The 19,698-nt window shown below is 37.5% G+C and overlaps 1 protein-coding gene and 1 long non-coding RNA gene across 2 annotated transcripts in view; one reads left to right on the top strand and one right to left on the bottom strand.

Annotated features, from left to right (window-relative positions):
• The window catches only part of LOC106879143 (myeloid differentiation primary response protein MyD88), a 28,813-nt gene extending 21,711 nt beyond the window's left edge, over positions 1 to 7,102 (bottom strand). Inside the window, exon 1 of the mRNA XM_014928579.3 lies at positions 6,623 to 7,102. Coding sequence (XP_014784065.1) covers positions 6,623 to 6,989 — 367 coding nt within the window. The 5' untranslated portion in view covers positions 6,990 to 7,102. The remainder of the gene's footprint in view (positions 1 to 6,622) is intronic.
• Positions 7,103 to 7,221: 119 nt separating this feature from the next.
• Positions 7,222 to 17,499, top strand: LOC149135266 (uncharacterized). Its single transcript, XR_016242323.1, has 3 exons — positions 7,222 to 8,701; positions 14,655 to 14,812; positions 15,950 to 17,499. It is a non-coding gene; the product is annotated as an uncharacterized LOC149135266 (long non-coding RNA).
• The last annotated feature ends 2,199 nt before the right edge of the window (positions 17,500 to 19,698 follow it).

The following is a 19,698-nucleotide window of genomic DNA, read 5'->3' as shown; positions in this document are numbered from 1 at the left end:
ACTATGCTGAATACATTTGGTGTTCATCTAGTATGTTGATTTTTTTGTTCATTTTTATGTCTTGATTATGCCTGCACTAATGATTAAAAAGTGTATTTTGTGCACTAATTATGAAATCATATGATTTGCGACTAAATCTGTTTTTAAGGAGCTCGCTTCGGGAGTTGCATTTCCTCGCATTCAGTACAATGTGTTTATCATAGTAGTTTTGACTTTAAGAGTCTCGCATAGCATGAGGCATTTATGTATAGTAATGCCCTTAATATATATATATATATATATATATATATAACTATGTGTGTGTATCTTTGTGCTTGTCTCTCACTGCTTGACAACCAATGTTGGTTAGTGCATGTTTCTATAACTTAGTAGTTCAGTAAAAAGAGACTAACAGAATAAGTACCAGGCTTAAAAAGGAATAACTATTGGGGTCGATTTTTTTCAACTAAACCTTTCAATGGTGGTACCATAACATGGCTGCAGTTCAATGACAGAAATAAGTAAAAGATAACAGATAAATTTCATAGCATGGCTGCTGATCTGTCCTTCCGAGTTATAACATTTATCAATGACACCTTGATAAATTGACAACTCACTAATATCTAAAAGGTTATCAATTAGACACAAGCATGGCTGTGTGTTAAGAAGTTTGCTTTCCAACCCACATAGTTCCAGGTTCAATCCCAATGTGTGGCAACTTGAGAAACTGTCTTGTGAGTGGATATGGCAAAGAGAAACTGAAAGAAGTTTGTCATATATATATATATATATATATATATATATATATTTACGAAAAAAACAACAGACGAAGACAGGTGGTGTAAACAACAAATGGATGTATTAGTATAACGCTCGGGAATAGAGAAAGTCTTTAACGTTTCGAGCCTACACTCTTCAACAGAAAGGAACACAGAAAGAAACAAGGAGAGAAACAAGGAGAGAAAAAAATATAAATGTAGTGGTCAGCGATCTATCATGGTGATAGGTGTGTGTGTGTGTGTGTGTGTGTGCATCAATCTAGGTGTGTGTGCTTTTGTGCTTATGGTTATCTGCCATCACCACCTGACAACCAGTTCTGATTTGTTTACATTTCTTGTAACTTAACGGTTCAACAAAAAAGACCAATATAATAAATATCAGGTTTAAAAAATAAAACCAAGTATTGGGATTAAGTAATCTTTTCAAAGCAATGTCCCAGCATGGCTGCAGTCTAATGACTGAAACAAGTAAAAGATTAAAAAAATAAAGATAAAAGGCATAGGTGTGACTAGTTGTAAGAAGTTTGCTTCCCAGCCATATGGTTCCAGGTTCAGTCTCACCACATGGTACCTTGGGTAAGTGTCTTCTACTATAGCCTTGAGCTGACCAAAGCCTTGTGAGTAGATTTGGTACATGGAAACTGAAAGAAGCCTATTGTGTATGTATACATATACTAGACATAAGTTTCATAAACTACAAAATATAAATATCCACACTACCACACTTGAAACGTACGGGTTATAATTCTTTATCGCAATTTGAATGTACATGAAGGTATTTAGAATGCCTAAACTTATTTCTGAAAATGTGCTAAACACTGATGCTAATCATAGTTTAATCAATAAGCGTAGGAGCAAGGTAAATGCAGTAAAAATATGGGGGTGAGTAGGGCCCCATTTAAGCGGCCCTTCAGAAACTGAACCTCCTTACGATACTCCTGGAAGTTCATGGTATGAAATTCATTGTCATTGCTCCGATTTGGTCGCCATTGCTATGTATTTAGTTTAAAATGCAGTAAAAATAGGGGTGGGGGGTCACTGGGGCCCAAATTAGGTGGCCTTTAAAAAAATAGACTCCCTTAGGACATTCCCTAGGATTAGGGGAGTTGCTGGTTTGAGTTCCGTTGTCCTTACATCAAGAGTCTAGGAGGAGTTAACGGGCATAAAAACATAACGGACAGAGAAACAACACTCAAATTTATAATAGGATGCGTGTATATATATATATATATATATATATATATATATACACTCTGCAATGTTGAAATTGTTGCTTCAGTGAGGCCAATTAAGTATGTCATCAAATACATGTTAAAAGGAAATGACTGAGCTGCTATTCAAATAAACAATGATAATGAAATTAGTCAATATCTAATGGGTAGGAATATTGGACCATCAGAAGCCGTTGCATCCATTTTAGGGTTTTCAATTCGTGAAAGAGCACCTGCAGTAGTGAGTCTGCAAGTTCACCTACCAGCTGAATAAAGAATATGGCTCAGAAATATTGAGGATATATATGGCTATCAATGAACAACAATGATATATAAAAGGAAGGTAAAAGAATTATCCAAACATTTCAGTACCACTTAGTCTTAAGGACACTACAGTTGAAAACTACATGGGATGGTCAAAGTTGGAATGCCTTTAATCATAGGTCTGTTGCCATCAGCAATGATCTGCAACTAAACAGTAATATGGTATTAAATCAAACCATAACATTGCTTTCAGTGACAAACAATGGAGGAGAGAGGATCGGCAGAACTTGTTTGTTTCACTTTAACCAGGAGATTAAAAAAAAAAGTCCTGCCTTCAGTGAGTGTGAAAATATATTCCTTTTAAAATTGACCAAGAGACATAATTTGTGAAGAAAAAAACAAACCATTCTCACTGAAGAACTCATAAATACAACTTCCTAATTGGTATATATTGGTTTCAAATTTTGGCACAAGGTCAGCAATGTTGGGTAAAGGGCTAAGTCAATTATATCAACCCCAGTGTTCAATTGGTGCTCATTTTATCGACCCTGAAATGATGAAAGGCAGAGTCGACTTCTGCAGAATTTGAACTCAGAATGTAAAGATGAACAAAATGTTTAGTGACATTTTGCCCAGTTTGCTAAATGTGCTCACAGTTCTGCTAGCTCACTGCCTTTTTATTGGTATATATTAAAAAAATAAAGTTGAAGCAACATTTAACTTTTTTTTTTTTCATTTTCTACTTGTTTCAGTCATAGGACTGTGGCCATACTGGAGCACTGCTATGATGGATTTATTCAAACAAATCAACCACATTACATATTTTTTTCATCTGGTACTTATTCTTTCAGTCTCTTTTGCTGAACTACTATGCTATGGTGATGTAAACAAACCAACACCAGTTGTCAAGTGGTGGTAGGATACAAACACACACACACACACACACATGATGGGCTTTCATCAACCAAATTCAATTACAAGGCATTGGTCAGCTTGGAACAATAGTAGAAAACGTTTGTCCAAGGCGCTGTGCAGGACTGAACTCACAACCATGTTGGTTGCAAAGCAAGTTTCTTGAGAATCTACAACAGTTGAGTGACTAAAATGAAACCCAAAACACATTTTTCCATTCTACATATGAAACCAAAATGTCAAAAAATTTCTACCACTTAAGTCAAACATATTAGCATTGAAACATGTTTTACTATCTTTATGCACCAGAATCTTCTTGAAGTAATTCATAAATGGACAAATGTTGATGGTCAGGTTGCATACAAAGATAAATGGAAGGAAATTGATCACTCTGAACTAAAGAAATTTATCGGACTGATTATTTTTATAGGTGTTTATAACTCTAAACATGAAAATGTCACAGTTATGGAATCAAGAAGATGGTCACCCAATATTCAACAAAATTATGAGCTGTTGAAGATTTCAACAGATTTTACAAGCGTTGCATTTTGATGATGCTAGTGCAAGAAGGAAAAAAGGGAAGTGATGATAAATTGGAGCCCAGAAGAGAAGTATTTGAAATGTGGGATCAGAATTTGCAAGATGGATATGTTCCAAGTTCATGCATGACAGTTGATGAACAATTAGTTTCATTCTGAAGGCGCTGTCCATTCCGGGTATATATTTCTTCAAAACCAGGGAAATATGGAATTAAAATTTGGGTAATATGCGACAGTGAAACATCTTGTGCCTGGAAAATGCAAATCTACACTGGAAAAGACCTAGTAAAAAGGAGAGAGACAAATCGAGGTTCAAGAGTTGCTGAAGACCAAGTAAAAGAACTTGAAAATACTGGTCGCAATATAACTTGTGATAATTTTTTTATAAGTCCAGGACTGACTCGAAAGCTGCTTAGCAAGAAAACTACTTTAATTGGAACAATTAGAAAGAACAGAGTTGAACTTTCAAGTGCTTTCACAAATGGAAAAGAAAAAGAAAGCAACAACACAATATTTGGATTTCAAAAGGATTCTATGATCCTATCTTAGTATCCCAAGAAAAATTATGGAGTCACACTTATGAGTACAATGCACTCTCAGCCTTCAATTGATTCAAAAAGTGATGAAACGAAACCTGAACTTATTACATGTTACAACAAAACAAAAGGTGGAGTAGATACCCCAGATAAGATGGTAAGGACATACACTTGCAAAAGAATGACTCGAAGATGGCCTATGGTTATATTCTACAATATGATTGATATAAGTGCAGTGAATGCTTTCATTGTTGCTAAACAGCTTCACTTGCGAAGTTTCAAGGATAAAAGAAGACAGTGCCTAATCCAGTTAGGAAAGGAACTTGCTGGAGTTAATGCTGAACAAGAACATGACAAACAATTTTCTAGTTCTGCTAACATTTCTCAACCAAACAAGAAAAGAAGACAATCTCCAACCTCAGCCAAACAAAAAAGGAAGATGTTCATTGTGTGGCCCAAAAAAAGACAGGAAAACACATACTTCATGTAAAAATTGTAATATCCATGTTTGCCAAGAACATTCCAATGTTGTCTGCATTCCCTGCCATAAAGAGCTGTAATTCTGTATTTTTGTAATTTTTAAAATTTATAATATATTCTGTAAGCTGTATTTTTGTATTAAAATTTATGAGAAACAGTAATTCTTCATTCACCTGATAGCATATATAATGTAGCTAGGAAATAGTGGTAGCTTGAATAAAATTTAATTAAAAGAAAAATATTGGGTCCATTGGACCCAGTTGGTAATTAGTGACATACATTTTCTCTGATCGACCAAGGATTAACATGTGACAAGTACTACTGTTTTTTATGCAAATGGTATTGTTGAGTAATTTCTTAACAGTAATTTCTTTTTCAGATAGACTATACTGGCCAATGAAGTCAAATCTATGCTTTGCAGAGTAAAACTAATCAAAATTTCTCTAAAGTTGTGTCCCATTCTTGCTGGATTAATTTAAATAGTAGTCAGTGATTAAATATTGCCTTTTACTCAAAACATAATTGTCTCTTAGCCTTTAAATATTCACTGCATTAAATGTTAGCACTAATTTTATCATCTCACCCACCCCCACATACAAGCAATTTCAGAAATTCTTTCTCTAAACTGTTACTAACCCAATGGGATAAAATTACAATTTCCCAAACTCCTTTCATCCATCAAATTCAAGACATTTAATTCTACAGTCCTCACTTCACTCAGTTGTTGGTAGTATGTACTAATATAAGCCAACTCCCTAAGTAAAGAAAATATTTATTTCCCATATACTTTATGGGCAGTGGGGGGGGGGGAGAGGTGAGACCCCTTAAAATGCTTACAGGAGCTAGGAAGGTACTGGTATATTTTACATAAATGTTTTACATAAACGCAAGATTTTATGTCTAATAAGTAAAGGCATCATCACTATCATTAACCATTCTTTTCTACTCTAGACACAAAGCCCGAAATTTGGGGGGGGGGGGGCAGTCGATTAGTACGCAACTGGTACCTAATTTATCGACCACGAAATGATGAAAGGCAAAGTCGACCTCGGCGGAATTTGAACTTAGAACGTAAAGACAGACGAAATACCGCTAAGCATTGTTGCCCCGCGTGCTACCGTTTCTGCCAGCTCGCCGCCTTACTATCATTAACTATTAAACCTTTTGTTACCATATTTCTATTGAAAAATATCCTGCCTTTGTTTCAATTAATTTTGAAAATAATGAAGAATTTATTAAAATAACTTTGTCATTATTAAGCAGGTGTTTGGAACATGAATTAAAATGAAATTTTGACCACTTTAAAACTGTAAATTAAAGGCAGTTTTAGACGGGTTGATACCAAAAGCAGAGGAAGGGCGTAGAAAAAATACTTTGTGGAGTCCCAATAAGAACGACTTGATCATTTCACTGGCTAATATCTAATTACCGTTCTTCTCTTATAATTCCATTCGCATTTAACAATGCTTGATAGGAATATGTATCGACCCCAGCAATTCACAGATTTTTATTTTTATCGAATTCGAAATGATAAAAGTCTAAGTTCACTGCGGCGGTATTTGAACCCAGAAAAGTTTATGTGTATAACGATAAAATACCAGTCAAATATTAACATCAGATGTGAAAAGAATAACAAGAAATCTTGATAAATTTGATATATAAATTAATCAAACAGGGACTTCTTTTTGATTTAAGTTAAAAGAATAAATTTTTTGACAGATGTAATCTACCGTTCACCTCAACATTAGTTCTAATTTTGTCGAAGAGAGAAAAACAAAATCGACCACGTGAGATTTGAACGCAAAGATAAATAAGCAAAGCTTTTGAACTAGTATTCTGTTGTCTTAGCCCTCACAACAAGTGTCCTTGAGAGAGAGAGAGAGAGAGAGAGAGAGAGAGAGTAAATATGTTACTGAACTTACGAAAACATTTTTGACAGTCTTGAAGACAGTCCACACGTCCCAAGTATTCTAAATAAGAACACAACTTGCCCATCGTGGCAGATGTATGGAAAGTAGAATTCCACTCGTCCAGTAAGACCGAAGTTGGATCGGAAGCTGCCTCAAACTGCTTAACATCAAGATAATCAAATCCAATCAATTCCGCCAAACCACGAAAATCGGGACATTGTCCGTTATGACTGAGAATTTCACTTTTTATGTTTATATGTCTGGCAAGTTGTTTCCTGGAGGACACACGCAAAATGTTTTGCAATGGATAATCACATTGTGTTTCTGTCCAGTTAAACATCTTTTTCCACTTATCATAACTTTCTTCTTCATTAGTCATCACCGTATGATCGTGATTGAAAACCAAAACTATAGAACTGTACTTCTTAACTCCGATAGAATCCACTCTTTCTCCTTAACATCCGTGTTTGTCTCACTATATACGAGACGGGAGACGATAAAGAAATTAAATATACAATATCTACGATTGGCATAAAAGTTATAAAGTACTTCCTTATCCGGGCAAGTGTGATGTCACAGATTAAATTAGGTTAAAACAGTTTAAACAGCTGGGAAAACATTTTAGATTTTGGTGACGCAAGTGGTTGTTTTAAAATATATCGATATAAAAAGTTACGCACCCACACACACAAAATATAATATAATATAATCTGTAATCATTCATTTTCATGAAAGAAAATTACCGGAGAACTTTCGAAACGATTTATGAGGAATAATATAATTAGACGGGGTTTTAGAATAGCTATCCATACTAACGAGAAGTAAAAGGGTGGTTTTTCCTTAGATTTTTTTTATTATTCGTGTTTTTCATGGCCAGGTTTGGGATCTTATGATACGCCGTAAAACTTAGCGCTTTATGGACACTTTATGGGTAAACCCATAAATCGGCTTTATCTAACTTATCACACACACACACACACACATTGGCTGAGTATCCCGTCGTTGTCGGATAATTTTCACAATAGGATGTCTTGACAGACTATCGGAAAAACACACCCACATAAGTTGGATTTTCTCCGTTTTGACGAGGAAATTTCAAATGTTTTTTTACCACACCTTTTCAAATGAAGCTTTTTATGAAAACTTTTTTTGGAAATTTATGAATTTCCTCTCTTCACTTCCGAACGGATTTTGTCCGTTATTTTTATTTATTTATTATTTATTTATCTATTTTTGCACTATGCACTTAAAAACAGTGGGAAGCGCCTTTTCTGTCACAAAAGACATTTTGGAAAATTCATAATTTTTTTCAAACTCAACACCAATTTTGGCTCATGTTATCGAAAGAATACTTGGGTTTTGGAAATTGGTGATCATTATTATGATCCCCTCTTCTGCGATATACTTTTATAGAGAGTGAGAAAGTTTACCATGAGAGATTGAAACAGATAGACAAATAGAGAGAGAAAGAAAGATCTTTTTCTGATGCTGTTAGAGATTTTGAAATTTTATAATTCAGTGAAAATTTTCAAATTTGGTATATTTATGTAACTTTTCACGTTGAAGAATGTTACAGACATTTAAAGTTTGGTCATTTTTACCCAATCAGAAAACAGGCTTTGAAAGTTTAGCATTTTGTGCATGATAAACTGTGTATCATAAAACGAAAGTAAACATTAAAAGATGCAATTTTAAACATGCATGAGGGTTAATACATATACAAAGAGAGTGAGTGTCAAAGAGTATGGTAAATATATAAAGAGAGATAGATTGACAGGAGAGTCGTTGATCAAAATCTGCCTTCCACCCGGATAGACACCTCTCCCTCTGTGACCCCCTACAGAGATGGAGTGTTGCTCACACTCCCTCCTCCTTTGGTTTACAACAACTCAATGATCCTGTGGACATCCAAGACATGATGCAGCATTCCATCCACCAACACATTGTTTCAAAAATTCACAACTCTTTCTTCCTCAAGTCGCTGTGATACCATACACAAATGTTGTCTTTCATATCTGAATATCATGTGTGACACCAACTCCTCATCCTATCCTGACCAGGTTGACATATACCAAAATACTGCTTCAGTTGGTGAGATATATCCCCTCTCTGCCATAGCCTTGATCATGTGATGGCGTCTCTCTCCACAATCCCATTTCCACTTATATATCACTCTGAAAAAGCAGTTCACATTCTACTTATCAAGCATTTCTTTCAGCACCTCTGAGTAAAATGCAGTACTGTTGTCCATTAGCAATTCATCCACAGAGCCCCGCTCCAGGAATATCTCATTCAGAGTTCATACAACTTCATCTGCTCTTCTTGTTTTGATTTCCTTTCACATTGCCATCCACCTTGGTTCGCAGCTGACCATCAAGAGACACGTCCTCTGCCAGTAGTATGTCACATCCACTGCCAATTGATTCCAGTTATACTTCACTGGAAATGTTTCCTTCCTCATACATGCCTGCAGTGGGGTGGATGGATTGACACCTGTCACAACTCCTAACCACTTTCTGAATGCTCTAATGTTGGAGTCAACTTTCCTGGCTAGGTACAGAGTCCTGTCCACTCCCATATGATGCATGATATGCAGTTTCCTTAGCTCCAAGTCACTCAGCCAACACACTGCAGCTGTCCTCCATTCCATATCCCCTGGCACTTTCAACAAGGCTTTCTTCACTCTGGTTAGGACGTCTGCCTTAGTCCTATTCGAGGGCACAAAGACTTCACTCAACCAAATCCAGCAGCTCACCCTCCCAGAATCCCTAGCTGGCATTCTATTAATATAAAAAGTCTATTACATAGACTTTTTATGTAAAAGAGAAAAACTGACTTAATGTAACCATTCGACTTCGGGGGTCAAGTGGGCATTACGCCTCATTTTCATTCTTTCATATTATCATTTGTTTCTTTTCTTTTTTTCTTTTGATTTCATCTTCTTTTTGTAAATTTTAGTTCCCCAAGTTTATGTTTTTTGTGTCTGTTTTGTCTCTATGTTTTGTATTGGTCGAAGAGATTTTCTGTGTAGCCTTTTATAGGTAATAAAAAAATCGATTCTATTAATATCCCCACCACCCTTTTCATTCATACCCTCTTCTCATCAGTGATCCCTAATCCCATCCATCCAAGCAAATTGACCAAATTGATTCAAATCTCTTTAGTACACAGCCCTCATCTCAAGGCTAGATTTACTCCTTTCAGCATTATGTTCAATTCAGCCACATTGATGTGGTTGCAATCAGCCATTTTCCTAGGCCAGGCTGTATCCTCCACATCAATACCCCCTATTTCCAGAATGAGCCCTATTGTTATGCTGCTAGCATCACACCATATGGTCCTGTTCTCCAATTTGAGCACATACCAGCTTCCTCTGAGTCTTCTGCTCTTACTCCTTTCTAGGATCTCCTGCATGTCAGCCACCATGTTCTCCTTCCCACTTTTCCCCACCCCAGCTCACCCTGTCCAATTGTCTCTTGGTGTAGCTACATATCATTCAGAGCCAACCTGCATTAGGATAGTGACCCACCAGTTTCCCACACAGTGAGAACAGTGCTCATCTGTTTGTGCTGGTACCCAGTTCCAGAATCTCATTTCCTCTCCAAAATATCAATACATCTACCTGGTCTCTTTCCAGCCTGAGCCCTAGTGCAGCTCCTCATTCCATCACCTCTAGTGGTTTTACAGTTAGTCAAACTTCTTTAGATGACCTATGGCCTGTGTTGCCAACACCACACTCATGTCTACTAAGATGTATTCAGTATAGGAGCTGGTGGCTTTTTTCATCTTGTCCACCTTTCCTAGATTACACTTGAGAACCATCACCATGATCTTTGGTGCTCAATCAGCCTGAAACCCAGCCTGGTCAAACAGTATGTTTGGCCTTTATATCCTACCAGCTGATATTCCTATAGTTTCTCAGCAACTTATAGCTGCAGATATACTAACTTCAAGTCAAAAATTGTGGAAGCCCTCGTCATCTGTCTCCATTCTCACAATGTTTCGCAGCAGACTTTGGTAACCTTGCCACCCATGTAGCATGATACATAGTCGTTTAGCTCTTGGAAGTCCAGTACCAGCCTGACCTTGTTTTCCATTGGCTGCACCACTACCATTAATGGCAACACTCTGCTCTTTACCTCTTCCTTCCAAAAGATTAAAATATTCTCCATTTCTCCACCTCTCTCTTGAACTTACGCTTGGCAACACTCTTAAGAGTCTATTGATAATAGCTTATTCTTCAATGTTGAGGGCCCTCCTTTCCAGTGCCACTCAACTGTCCAATGCTGACTGTCAAACACAGTCTGAAAATCTTTGTCTACAATCGTGTGTGTAGCACATTTCTCTTCAGGGCTCTCTCAACTCCTCTACAGCAATCTCATAGTGCCCCAGACCACTAAACATAAACCCATCTTTATGAATAGTGACATCTCCTTGGTGGCTGACCATATCCATACCCATTACCACATCATCTCCATCCACTACATGGTCAATCACAATTACTCACAGCCTTATTCTTGTTCTCTTGCACCACCAACCCCACTTCACTGCTGCCTCTACATCTCATCTCTCTGCCATCAACTACCTTTATACTACTCGTCCCATTCAACTTTTTAGCCATTTTTAGGGTTACTAAGATTGTTGTGCTACCCATATTCATTGGGACTTGTAATACCTTCACCTCAACTAGGACTTTCACTATAAGCAGTGACTGTATGAGTGCCTCTACTTGCTTGCAGGGATAGGTTGTTGTTGGCACTCCGTCGCTTACGGCATCGATCAACGGAACAGCCAGCTCATGAAATTAAGGTGCAAGTGGCTGAGCAATCCACAGACACGTGTACCCTTAACGTAGTTCTCGGGGATATTCAGCATGACACAGTGTGACAAGGCTGGCCCCTTTGAAATACAGGTACAACAGAAACAGGAAGAAAGAGTGAGAGATAGCTTTGGGTGTTTTCACTCAATAAACACTCACAACGCCCGGTCTGGGAATCGAAACCGCAATCCTATGACTGCGAGTCCACTGCCCTAACCACTGGGCCATTGCGACTCCTCAGGGATAGGTAGTGTCACAGTAATCCCCATACACACTCCTTTATTCCTTTCCCTGACTGCAGTTGCTGGTGATATATCCTGTCTGTTTACACTGGTAGCAAACTGATTTGGGCTCCAGCTTTCTGCAATCCCTCACTATGAAGGTTCCCCAACACCTAAAGCACTGGCCTTTAAACGCTCATGGCTATTCCACAGAGGCTCTTCTCTGCTCATCCTTCATTGATCACCACCTGTTGTGTAGGCTTCTTTAGCTGCTAGCACCACACCATTTTACCTTGCATTTTGCATTGACACACAGGCTTGAGTAATGAGTTTGCTCATAGACATGTTGTTACCAGGCAGCTGTTGCAGCTGAACTAATATCTTGTCAAGAAGACCATTCATGAACACTAGCTGCACTACTTTTTCCAGGGCTTCCCCTGTAAATCCATTGAGTGTGGCCAACCTCTGAATTTCTGCTGCATACACATCTACCTACTCTCCCATCTACCACACCTTTCCTAGTTTGGCAAACGCACCATGTGATCCTTCCACAAACTCTTTTTAGGCACCATTCAATCTTCTTTGCTTCCAGTTGGTCTTTTTAGTTCATTTTGAAGTCCAACACCAATGTGTTTCCTGCCAAATACAGAACCATGAGACTTGCCACATCTTCAATGTCTTGCAGTCTAGCCACCACTTCGATCTTCTGAATCCAAGTGATAGCATTCCCTTCACTACAGAGTAGTCTAATGGCATCACTACCAATCCTTATTTTTGTTGACATATCATCCAGGAAAGGAAAACAGAGAAAAATGCATGAAGGCTGAAATAACTTGTGGTATGGAAGAAAGAAATGTAGCTCATCTACCTCATAGATCTTCTCATAATGTTGAAACTTCCTAGACAGGATATATCCATAAGTGCCTTACCCTCCTAATCTCTGACCAGAACCAAGCTGCAAATTCCCTGAGCCCACATTGCTACCATATCTGTCCTGAGTAACAGCTCTGAAGCGAAAAGGCTCGTACTAGTCATCCTCCGGTTCATGTGATCTCTCTTGCTCCTATCCTTCCAGCAAGGCTCCTCAGCCACTCATGTGACATCACTGGCCCTATACATCCAACAAGACACCTAGCCCCATACATACATACACACATACATGATGTATGTATGTATGTATTGTCCAGTAAAGTTTATATGAATCAGAAAATTAAGCATAATATATTTGTCTGTTGTTGATTAACTGCTGATCAGTCGATTTAACATACCTTTATGATAAAAGGTATATCAGTAACAATTTGGCTGTTATTTCTTACCAAATGTGTAACTCCATAAAGTAGTTTAACCCTGGTCAGTTCTGATCTAGTAGACCAATAATCAAAGTCATTCCACCCTTGACCATCACTCCATTTCATATTTTTCAGACAGCATAACCTGGACTACAGTATCCAATGCATCTTGTTTTTAAAATTTTTTTTTAAAATGGCAGAATGTACCGTGAGGTAATTTGGGGCACAGATAAAGATGAGATTGTCACATATGAAACATAGGATGGTCACAGAATACTTTTAAAAAAGACTGGATGAAGCAGATTTATCAACACATAATATATATTTATATAAAAATGAGATGGTCATACTTGAATGCTTTTAAGGGATGAGATACTTACATTTGAAATGTTTTTGTAAAATGGGATGGTCACATTTCACACACTTAAAAATATGGAATGGCCATATTTGGAAAAATCTTTAGAAAGAAGCTTGGCCTAACACATCAGAGCTCATGTGTATGTGTAAGCATGTGCTCTTGTGAATTTATACAGGTGCAAGAGTCAGATCAGTTCTTTCCAAATATAGACTTAGGTTCTTTTTTTTTTTTGCTTTTATCTTAATTTTTTTTTAACTTTCAACTTCCAATCAATTTATTTATTTGTAATGTATTTTTTCAAAAGAACGTCACCTTTTTATAACATGCAAATAAATCATTTTCCTCAATATGTGTATATATATAAATATATATCATCATCATCGTTTAACGTCCGCTTTGACTGAGGACTGGCAAATCAGATGGCTCCAATCTAATCTGGCAGAGTTTCTACAGCTGGATGCCCTTCCTAACGCCAACCACTCCAAGAGTGTAGTGGGTGCTTTTACGTGCCACCGGCACAAGGGCAAGTCAGGTGGTACTGGCAACGGCCACGCTCAAATGGTGCTTTTTATGTGCCACCTGCATAGGAGTCAATCCAACGGCACTGGCAACGACCTCGCTCGAATGTTTTGTTCACGTGCGACCGGCACAAGTGCCAGTAAGGCGACGCGGATAACGATCACACTCAAATGGTGCTTTTTACGTGCCACTGGCATGGAAGCCAGACAGCTTCTCTGGCAGTGATCCTGCTTGGATGGTGCTGTTAGCGCTCCACTGGCAAGGGTACCAGTCATCAAATTTGGTTCAATATATATGTGTGTATGTGTGTATATATATATATATATATATATACATCTGAGAGCACTAACCTGGAAGGAAGGTAGATAAGGATATATATATATATATATATATATATATATATATATATATAGAGAGAGAGAGAGAGAGAGAGAGAGAGAGAGAGATGGATATATATTACACAGGGCAACAAAAATAATTCATTGTCTGCTACTCAGACAAATGGTGCTGTACCATACTAAATCAAGTATGCTGATTCCGAATCTGAACTCAGAATTGCTGTAGCACGTCAAGATTTTGAGTCATGTGCATAATTATATATAAATACTATATTAGTATCAGGAATAGTTAAGTTCAAGGTAAATAACCATTATAATAGTATATTAGTATTGTATATAGTATATCTGTTCAAGGCAAATGGTAATGGTACATAGTATCAGGTTGTCAAGTATGAAATTTGTAGAAAAGAAAAAAGTTTGCTAATGTTTTATAAATACAAGGAATAGCTTTATTCATCAAAGTATACACCCATATTGTGAATACACTTTTGTCATTTCAGAGGTAGCTTGTTCAGCCTGGAACTGTAGAAGCTTGGCAATCTAGAGTCAATAAAATCTTGGAAGGCCTGTTTCACAGCATCGTCGGAATTAAATTTTTTTCCTATCAAAAAGTTATCCAAATTCTGGAAGAAGTGGTAGTCAGTGGCAGCAAGATCAGGTGAGTATTGTGGATGATGGAGAACTTGCAACTCCAACTCCTTTAGTTTCACCAATGTCATTTTTGTGATGCGTGGTCTGGTGTTGTCTTGCAATAAAATACGAGTAGATCTGTTGACTAATCTAGGCTGTTTTTTTTTGTAAATTTCTGTATTATTTGGTCCAGTTGGCTACAGTATACTTAGACCATGATTGATAAGCCAGGTTTAATGAAATCATAATGGATCACCACCAAACACACACTATCAGTTTCTTTTGATGAATTTTGCTTTTTGGACTGTTTTGTCGGCTCATCTCTGTCAAACCATTGTGCTGAACATTTACGGTTGTTGTATTGGATCCATTTCTCATCAAATGTTACAATTCCATTCAAAAATGATTCATTTTTGTGATGAGAAAGTAGCATAATGCAGGCTTCCAAACATTGGTGTTTCTGATCTTCATTGAGTTCATGTGGAACCCACTTATCCAACTTTTTCACTTTACCGATTTGAACTAGGTGAGTCAATATTGTTTGCTTGCTAACACCAAACAACGATAATTCACGGCCAATTTGAGATGGATCTGACTTGACAGTGGCTTTCAGTTCGTCATTATCCACCTTTGTTTCTGATCGACTGTCTTGCTCATTTGTGAGGTCAAAGTTACCAGAACGAAATTTTGCAAACCAATTTGATACTGTCTACTGTGTAATAATATTAGAATGAAATACTCCATTAATATTCCGAGCTGTCAGTGATGCTGTATTTCCAACAAAGAACTCATATTTCAAACCTGTACAAATTTCCAACTTATCCATCTCAAAACAAAAATAGCAAAAAACGATTTATAAATGCTTTTATAAAATGCAAAATGGGTTAGAATAAAGAAATAGATGTCTCAGCTTTCTAACAAAAAATAAAGATTGTCAAAATATGATAATGGCACAAAATGAGCAGCTGTCAAAGTTTACCATATACCCTACTACAAATTTCATACTTGACGACCTAATATATTTATGTTAAGAGAATACTCACTTTATTTTTGATATGCTCAGCTCAGGAATGTTTGAGACACTTGCTCTTGCAATTATGCATCATGCTGGAGTCACCCGTCATGTGTTGATTGAACCAGCCTTGATACTTCATTTCTATTTCAGATATGTCTGGTGGAACCTCTCACCATGTTCATCACCAATGGCACCAAGATTTGTTGAAAAAACATGGAGATGAGAATGCAAGAAGTGCATTTTAAAGGACATTCGGCATCCCATTCTTTCATACACTGTTAGCATGTTTATTAAATCAGCATAGTTTTCAGCTCTATGATTTCCAAGAAAGTTCTGTACAACTAACATGCTGTCAGCTCAACTAGATTCAGTTTACCTCTGAATTTGTTATCAGACATCAATTCTGTGATCTTGGGTCCAATGAAAATGCCTGCTTTCAGTTTTGCATCACTCTTCACTGCACCGAATTTTACTTTTAGGTACTGGAAGCCACAACCATCATGTGTCATTAATTTTACAAAGTTTTTCATGAGGCCGAGTTTGATGTGAAGGGGTGGAAGGAAGATCTTTTGCGGGTCTACCAGTGGTATATGCTGCACATTGTACCGACCAACTATGCACTCATCTCTTTTAGGACAGTCATCATGGCTGTTCCAAACACACAAGGAGCACATATTTTTAGTATATCCCAGCTGCAGTCCTAAGAGGACGGAAATCACCACAAATATTCCACTTATGAACTGAGTAATTAACTCCTTTCAGAATGATTTCCATCGATTCATAAGTTTCTTCCATACCGACAACATGACCCACAAGAATGGAAGGTTTTTCATTACCATTATGTAACAACACAGCTTTGAGGCTAACCTTACTTGAGTCTATAAACAATCTCCATTCATTAGCCACATGCATGTGTCAAGCATTATTTTCTTGCTTGAAAAAGACAGATGAGCCTTCTTGGTGAGAACGGAAAATGGAAATTTTTATACCTTGCTGTAGGAGATTCCGTTGCTGTAGTCTGAATCCCAAAACTCCTGCCTTCTTCTTTGACAATTTTAGGTCTCTTACTAAATCGTTCAAATCTTCTTGATTAAGCAAGCATGGCTCATTTTCTTAGAATCAACTACATATTCTTTGTCAATAGGAGAATCAGAGAGTTCATTGTGCAATGTGTCAAGGACTTCAAGTGAATCATGTAATAAGGGAACTGGGACAGGGTTCTTGAAGTCATGTGGGACCAGTTTTAGAGCCAACTTACAATCTGCATACACAATTTTTGCTTTGGTTTTCTTTGAGAAACCACTAATATTAGTCATGCAAAAGTAACAATCGAAGACATGATTGGTTGGTCAATGCCATATCATTGGTACAGCAAAAGGCATTATCTTCCATTTTCCAATCAACCACTGTGTAAGCCCTGAGTAACACATGGTGCAACATATATGAGGTGCCTACCTCTTGTCTTAGTCCCCAACTTTACACCCAAAATATTTATAGGGAGTTTTTATGATTCACACAACCTCTCCTATTCAATGAACACAGTTAAAACAGTAATCACACAGAGTGAGAGATACACATTCCACACATGACAGCAGCACAAACACTGAGAGTTACCAAGAACAAACTGACATATTTGGCACTTGAACACAGTACATCAGCACCATCTGTTGCTAAACTAAATAATGAATTTTCTCATCGTTTGTTTTATTGTTGTTATTTCTTTCATTTTGAATTAATACTGCTTTCATTTTAGCAAATTTTATAACACAGCTAATATCTAGCCGAAAGTATAGTTATAATCTTGTGCATGCACATAACTCAAAATCCTGATGTGCTAGAACAATTTTGAGTGCGGATTCAGAATCACTGTCCTCGCTCTAGTCTAAAACACATGCAAAATTTTTGCTGTCCAGTGAAGGCAATGCTCCAGCATGGCCAGTCACATGACTGAAACAAGTATAAGGATAAAATGATATGTACATAAAAATCCAAAATGAGGGAGTGGAACAGGTAAAATCCAGGCTACGTATGTTTCCTAGCTAGCAGGTTCTCTGATGCAATAATTACTCAACAAGGGGTACCCAGCCAGCTACTCATCAGACTGCCCAAAGCGTACAAATTTCCTACCCTTAGATCCTTGGAGCTTACAATTACGTATTGATATATATATCTATATATATATAGAGAGAGAGACAAACAGACAGAGTAACTCCTAGATTCAGCTGACTAATAAGGATGTGTGACTGTTAGCACCAAAAACTATGTTACACTGACGGTAACCTCAGAGTTATTTTGTACTGTTTTTTAAAGAAAAGCTTTTATATGATATGCACTACTGCACAATATATAATTTTAAAATTATCATAAAGAATATATAATTTTTATGTACCTTTTTGATTATGTAGCTAAAGAGTATTTTTGCTATAACCAATGCGAGTAGTTTCAATTCAGTTTCTGAACGTGTAGATGAAGTAGAATCCACCACCTGCAGACTCTTCTGAAAAGTAGACAAGTGGTGATACTGGTAACATCTGTTAACTTGTAAACAAATGTCATTTATAGAATGTTGGAGTTGAAATATGAGTGGGAGTCAGAGAAGTTAGTTCAAAGAAAACATCCAGTCTCAATTGTTTCTTGCTCTGACATCATTTCTTAATTACGACTGCTCTGAATGGTTGAAAATGTTCATAGTAAGGCTCAATCACAGAATCAAAAGATATTCCTATGTAGCGGATGGTAATGTCCATGAGATTCCACATTTTAAACGGTGTTGGCTGTTTTGGTGTAATTTCCTCTATCTCAGTGTCTTCCTGTTCTCCTGCCTAGCTATGTAGAGCCTCATTCACAAATTCTTCATCAGACGTCGAGCGTTCCAGTTGATCCGATCAACGGAACAGCCTGCTCGTGAAATTAACGTGCAAGTGGCTGAGCACTCCACAGACACGTGTACCCTTAACGTAGTTCTCAGGGGTATTCAGTGTGACACAGTGTGACAAGGCTGACCCTTTGAAATACAGGTACAACAGAAACAGGATGAAAGAGTGAGAGAAAGTTGTGGTGAAAGAGTACAGCAGGGTTCGCCACCATCCCCTGCCAGAGCCTCGTGGAGCTTTTAGGTGTTTTCACTCAATAAACACTCACAACGGCCGGTCTGGGAATCGAAACCGCGACCTTATGACCGCGAGTCCACTGCCCTTACCACTGGGACATTGCGCCTCCACTGTGAACAATAGCCATAGCACAATTTATATACACTGGCTTCCATCGTTTCCATCAGCCAAATTCACTCACAAGGTATGGGCTGGCCTGGGGCTATTAGTAGAAAACACTCATCCAAAGTGCTGCACAGTGGGAACCTGAAACCACATGGTTGCAAAGCAAGTTTCGTAACCACACAGCCAATAAAATGCTTATGATTACAAAAGTAATTATTAGAAACATTAAGTCATAGTTACTCTGTTCATTATTTTATCAAAAATGACAAAAAAAAAAAGAAGTTTTTTTTCATATTCACATGCCAATTTTTTTCTGAACCTCTTAAAAAAACAATAGGTGTAGGAGTGGCTGTGTGGTAAGAAGCTTGCTTACCAACCACATGGTTATGGGTTCAGTCCCACTGTGTGGCACCTTGGGCAAGTGTCTTCTACTATAGCCTCGGGCCGACCAAAGCCTTGTGAGTGGATTTGGTAGACGGAAACTGAAAGAAGCCTGTCGTATATATGTATATATATGTGTATGTCTGTGTATGTGTCTGTATTTGTCCCCCCAACATCGCTTGACAACCGATGGTGGTGTGTTTACGTCCCCATAACTTAGCGGTTTGGCAAAAAGAGACCGATAGAATAAGTACTAGGCATCCAAAGAATAAATCCTGGGGTCAATTTACTCGACTAAAGGCG

This window comes from Octopus bimaculoides, chromosome 6 (genome assembly GCF_046866305.1).
Source record: "Octopus bimaculoides isolate indiv1 chromosome 6, ASM4686630v1, whole genome shotgun sequence".
NCBI classification, from domain to species: Eukaryota; Metazoa; Mollusca; class Cephalopoda; order Octopoda; family Octopodidae; genus Octopus; species Octopus bimaculoides.
The sequence above is the reverse complement of the archived record's forward strand: the minus strand, read 5'-3'. Positions and strand labels throughout refer to the sequence as shown.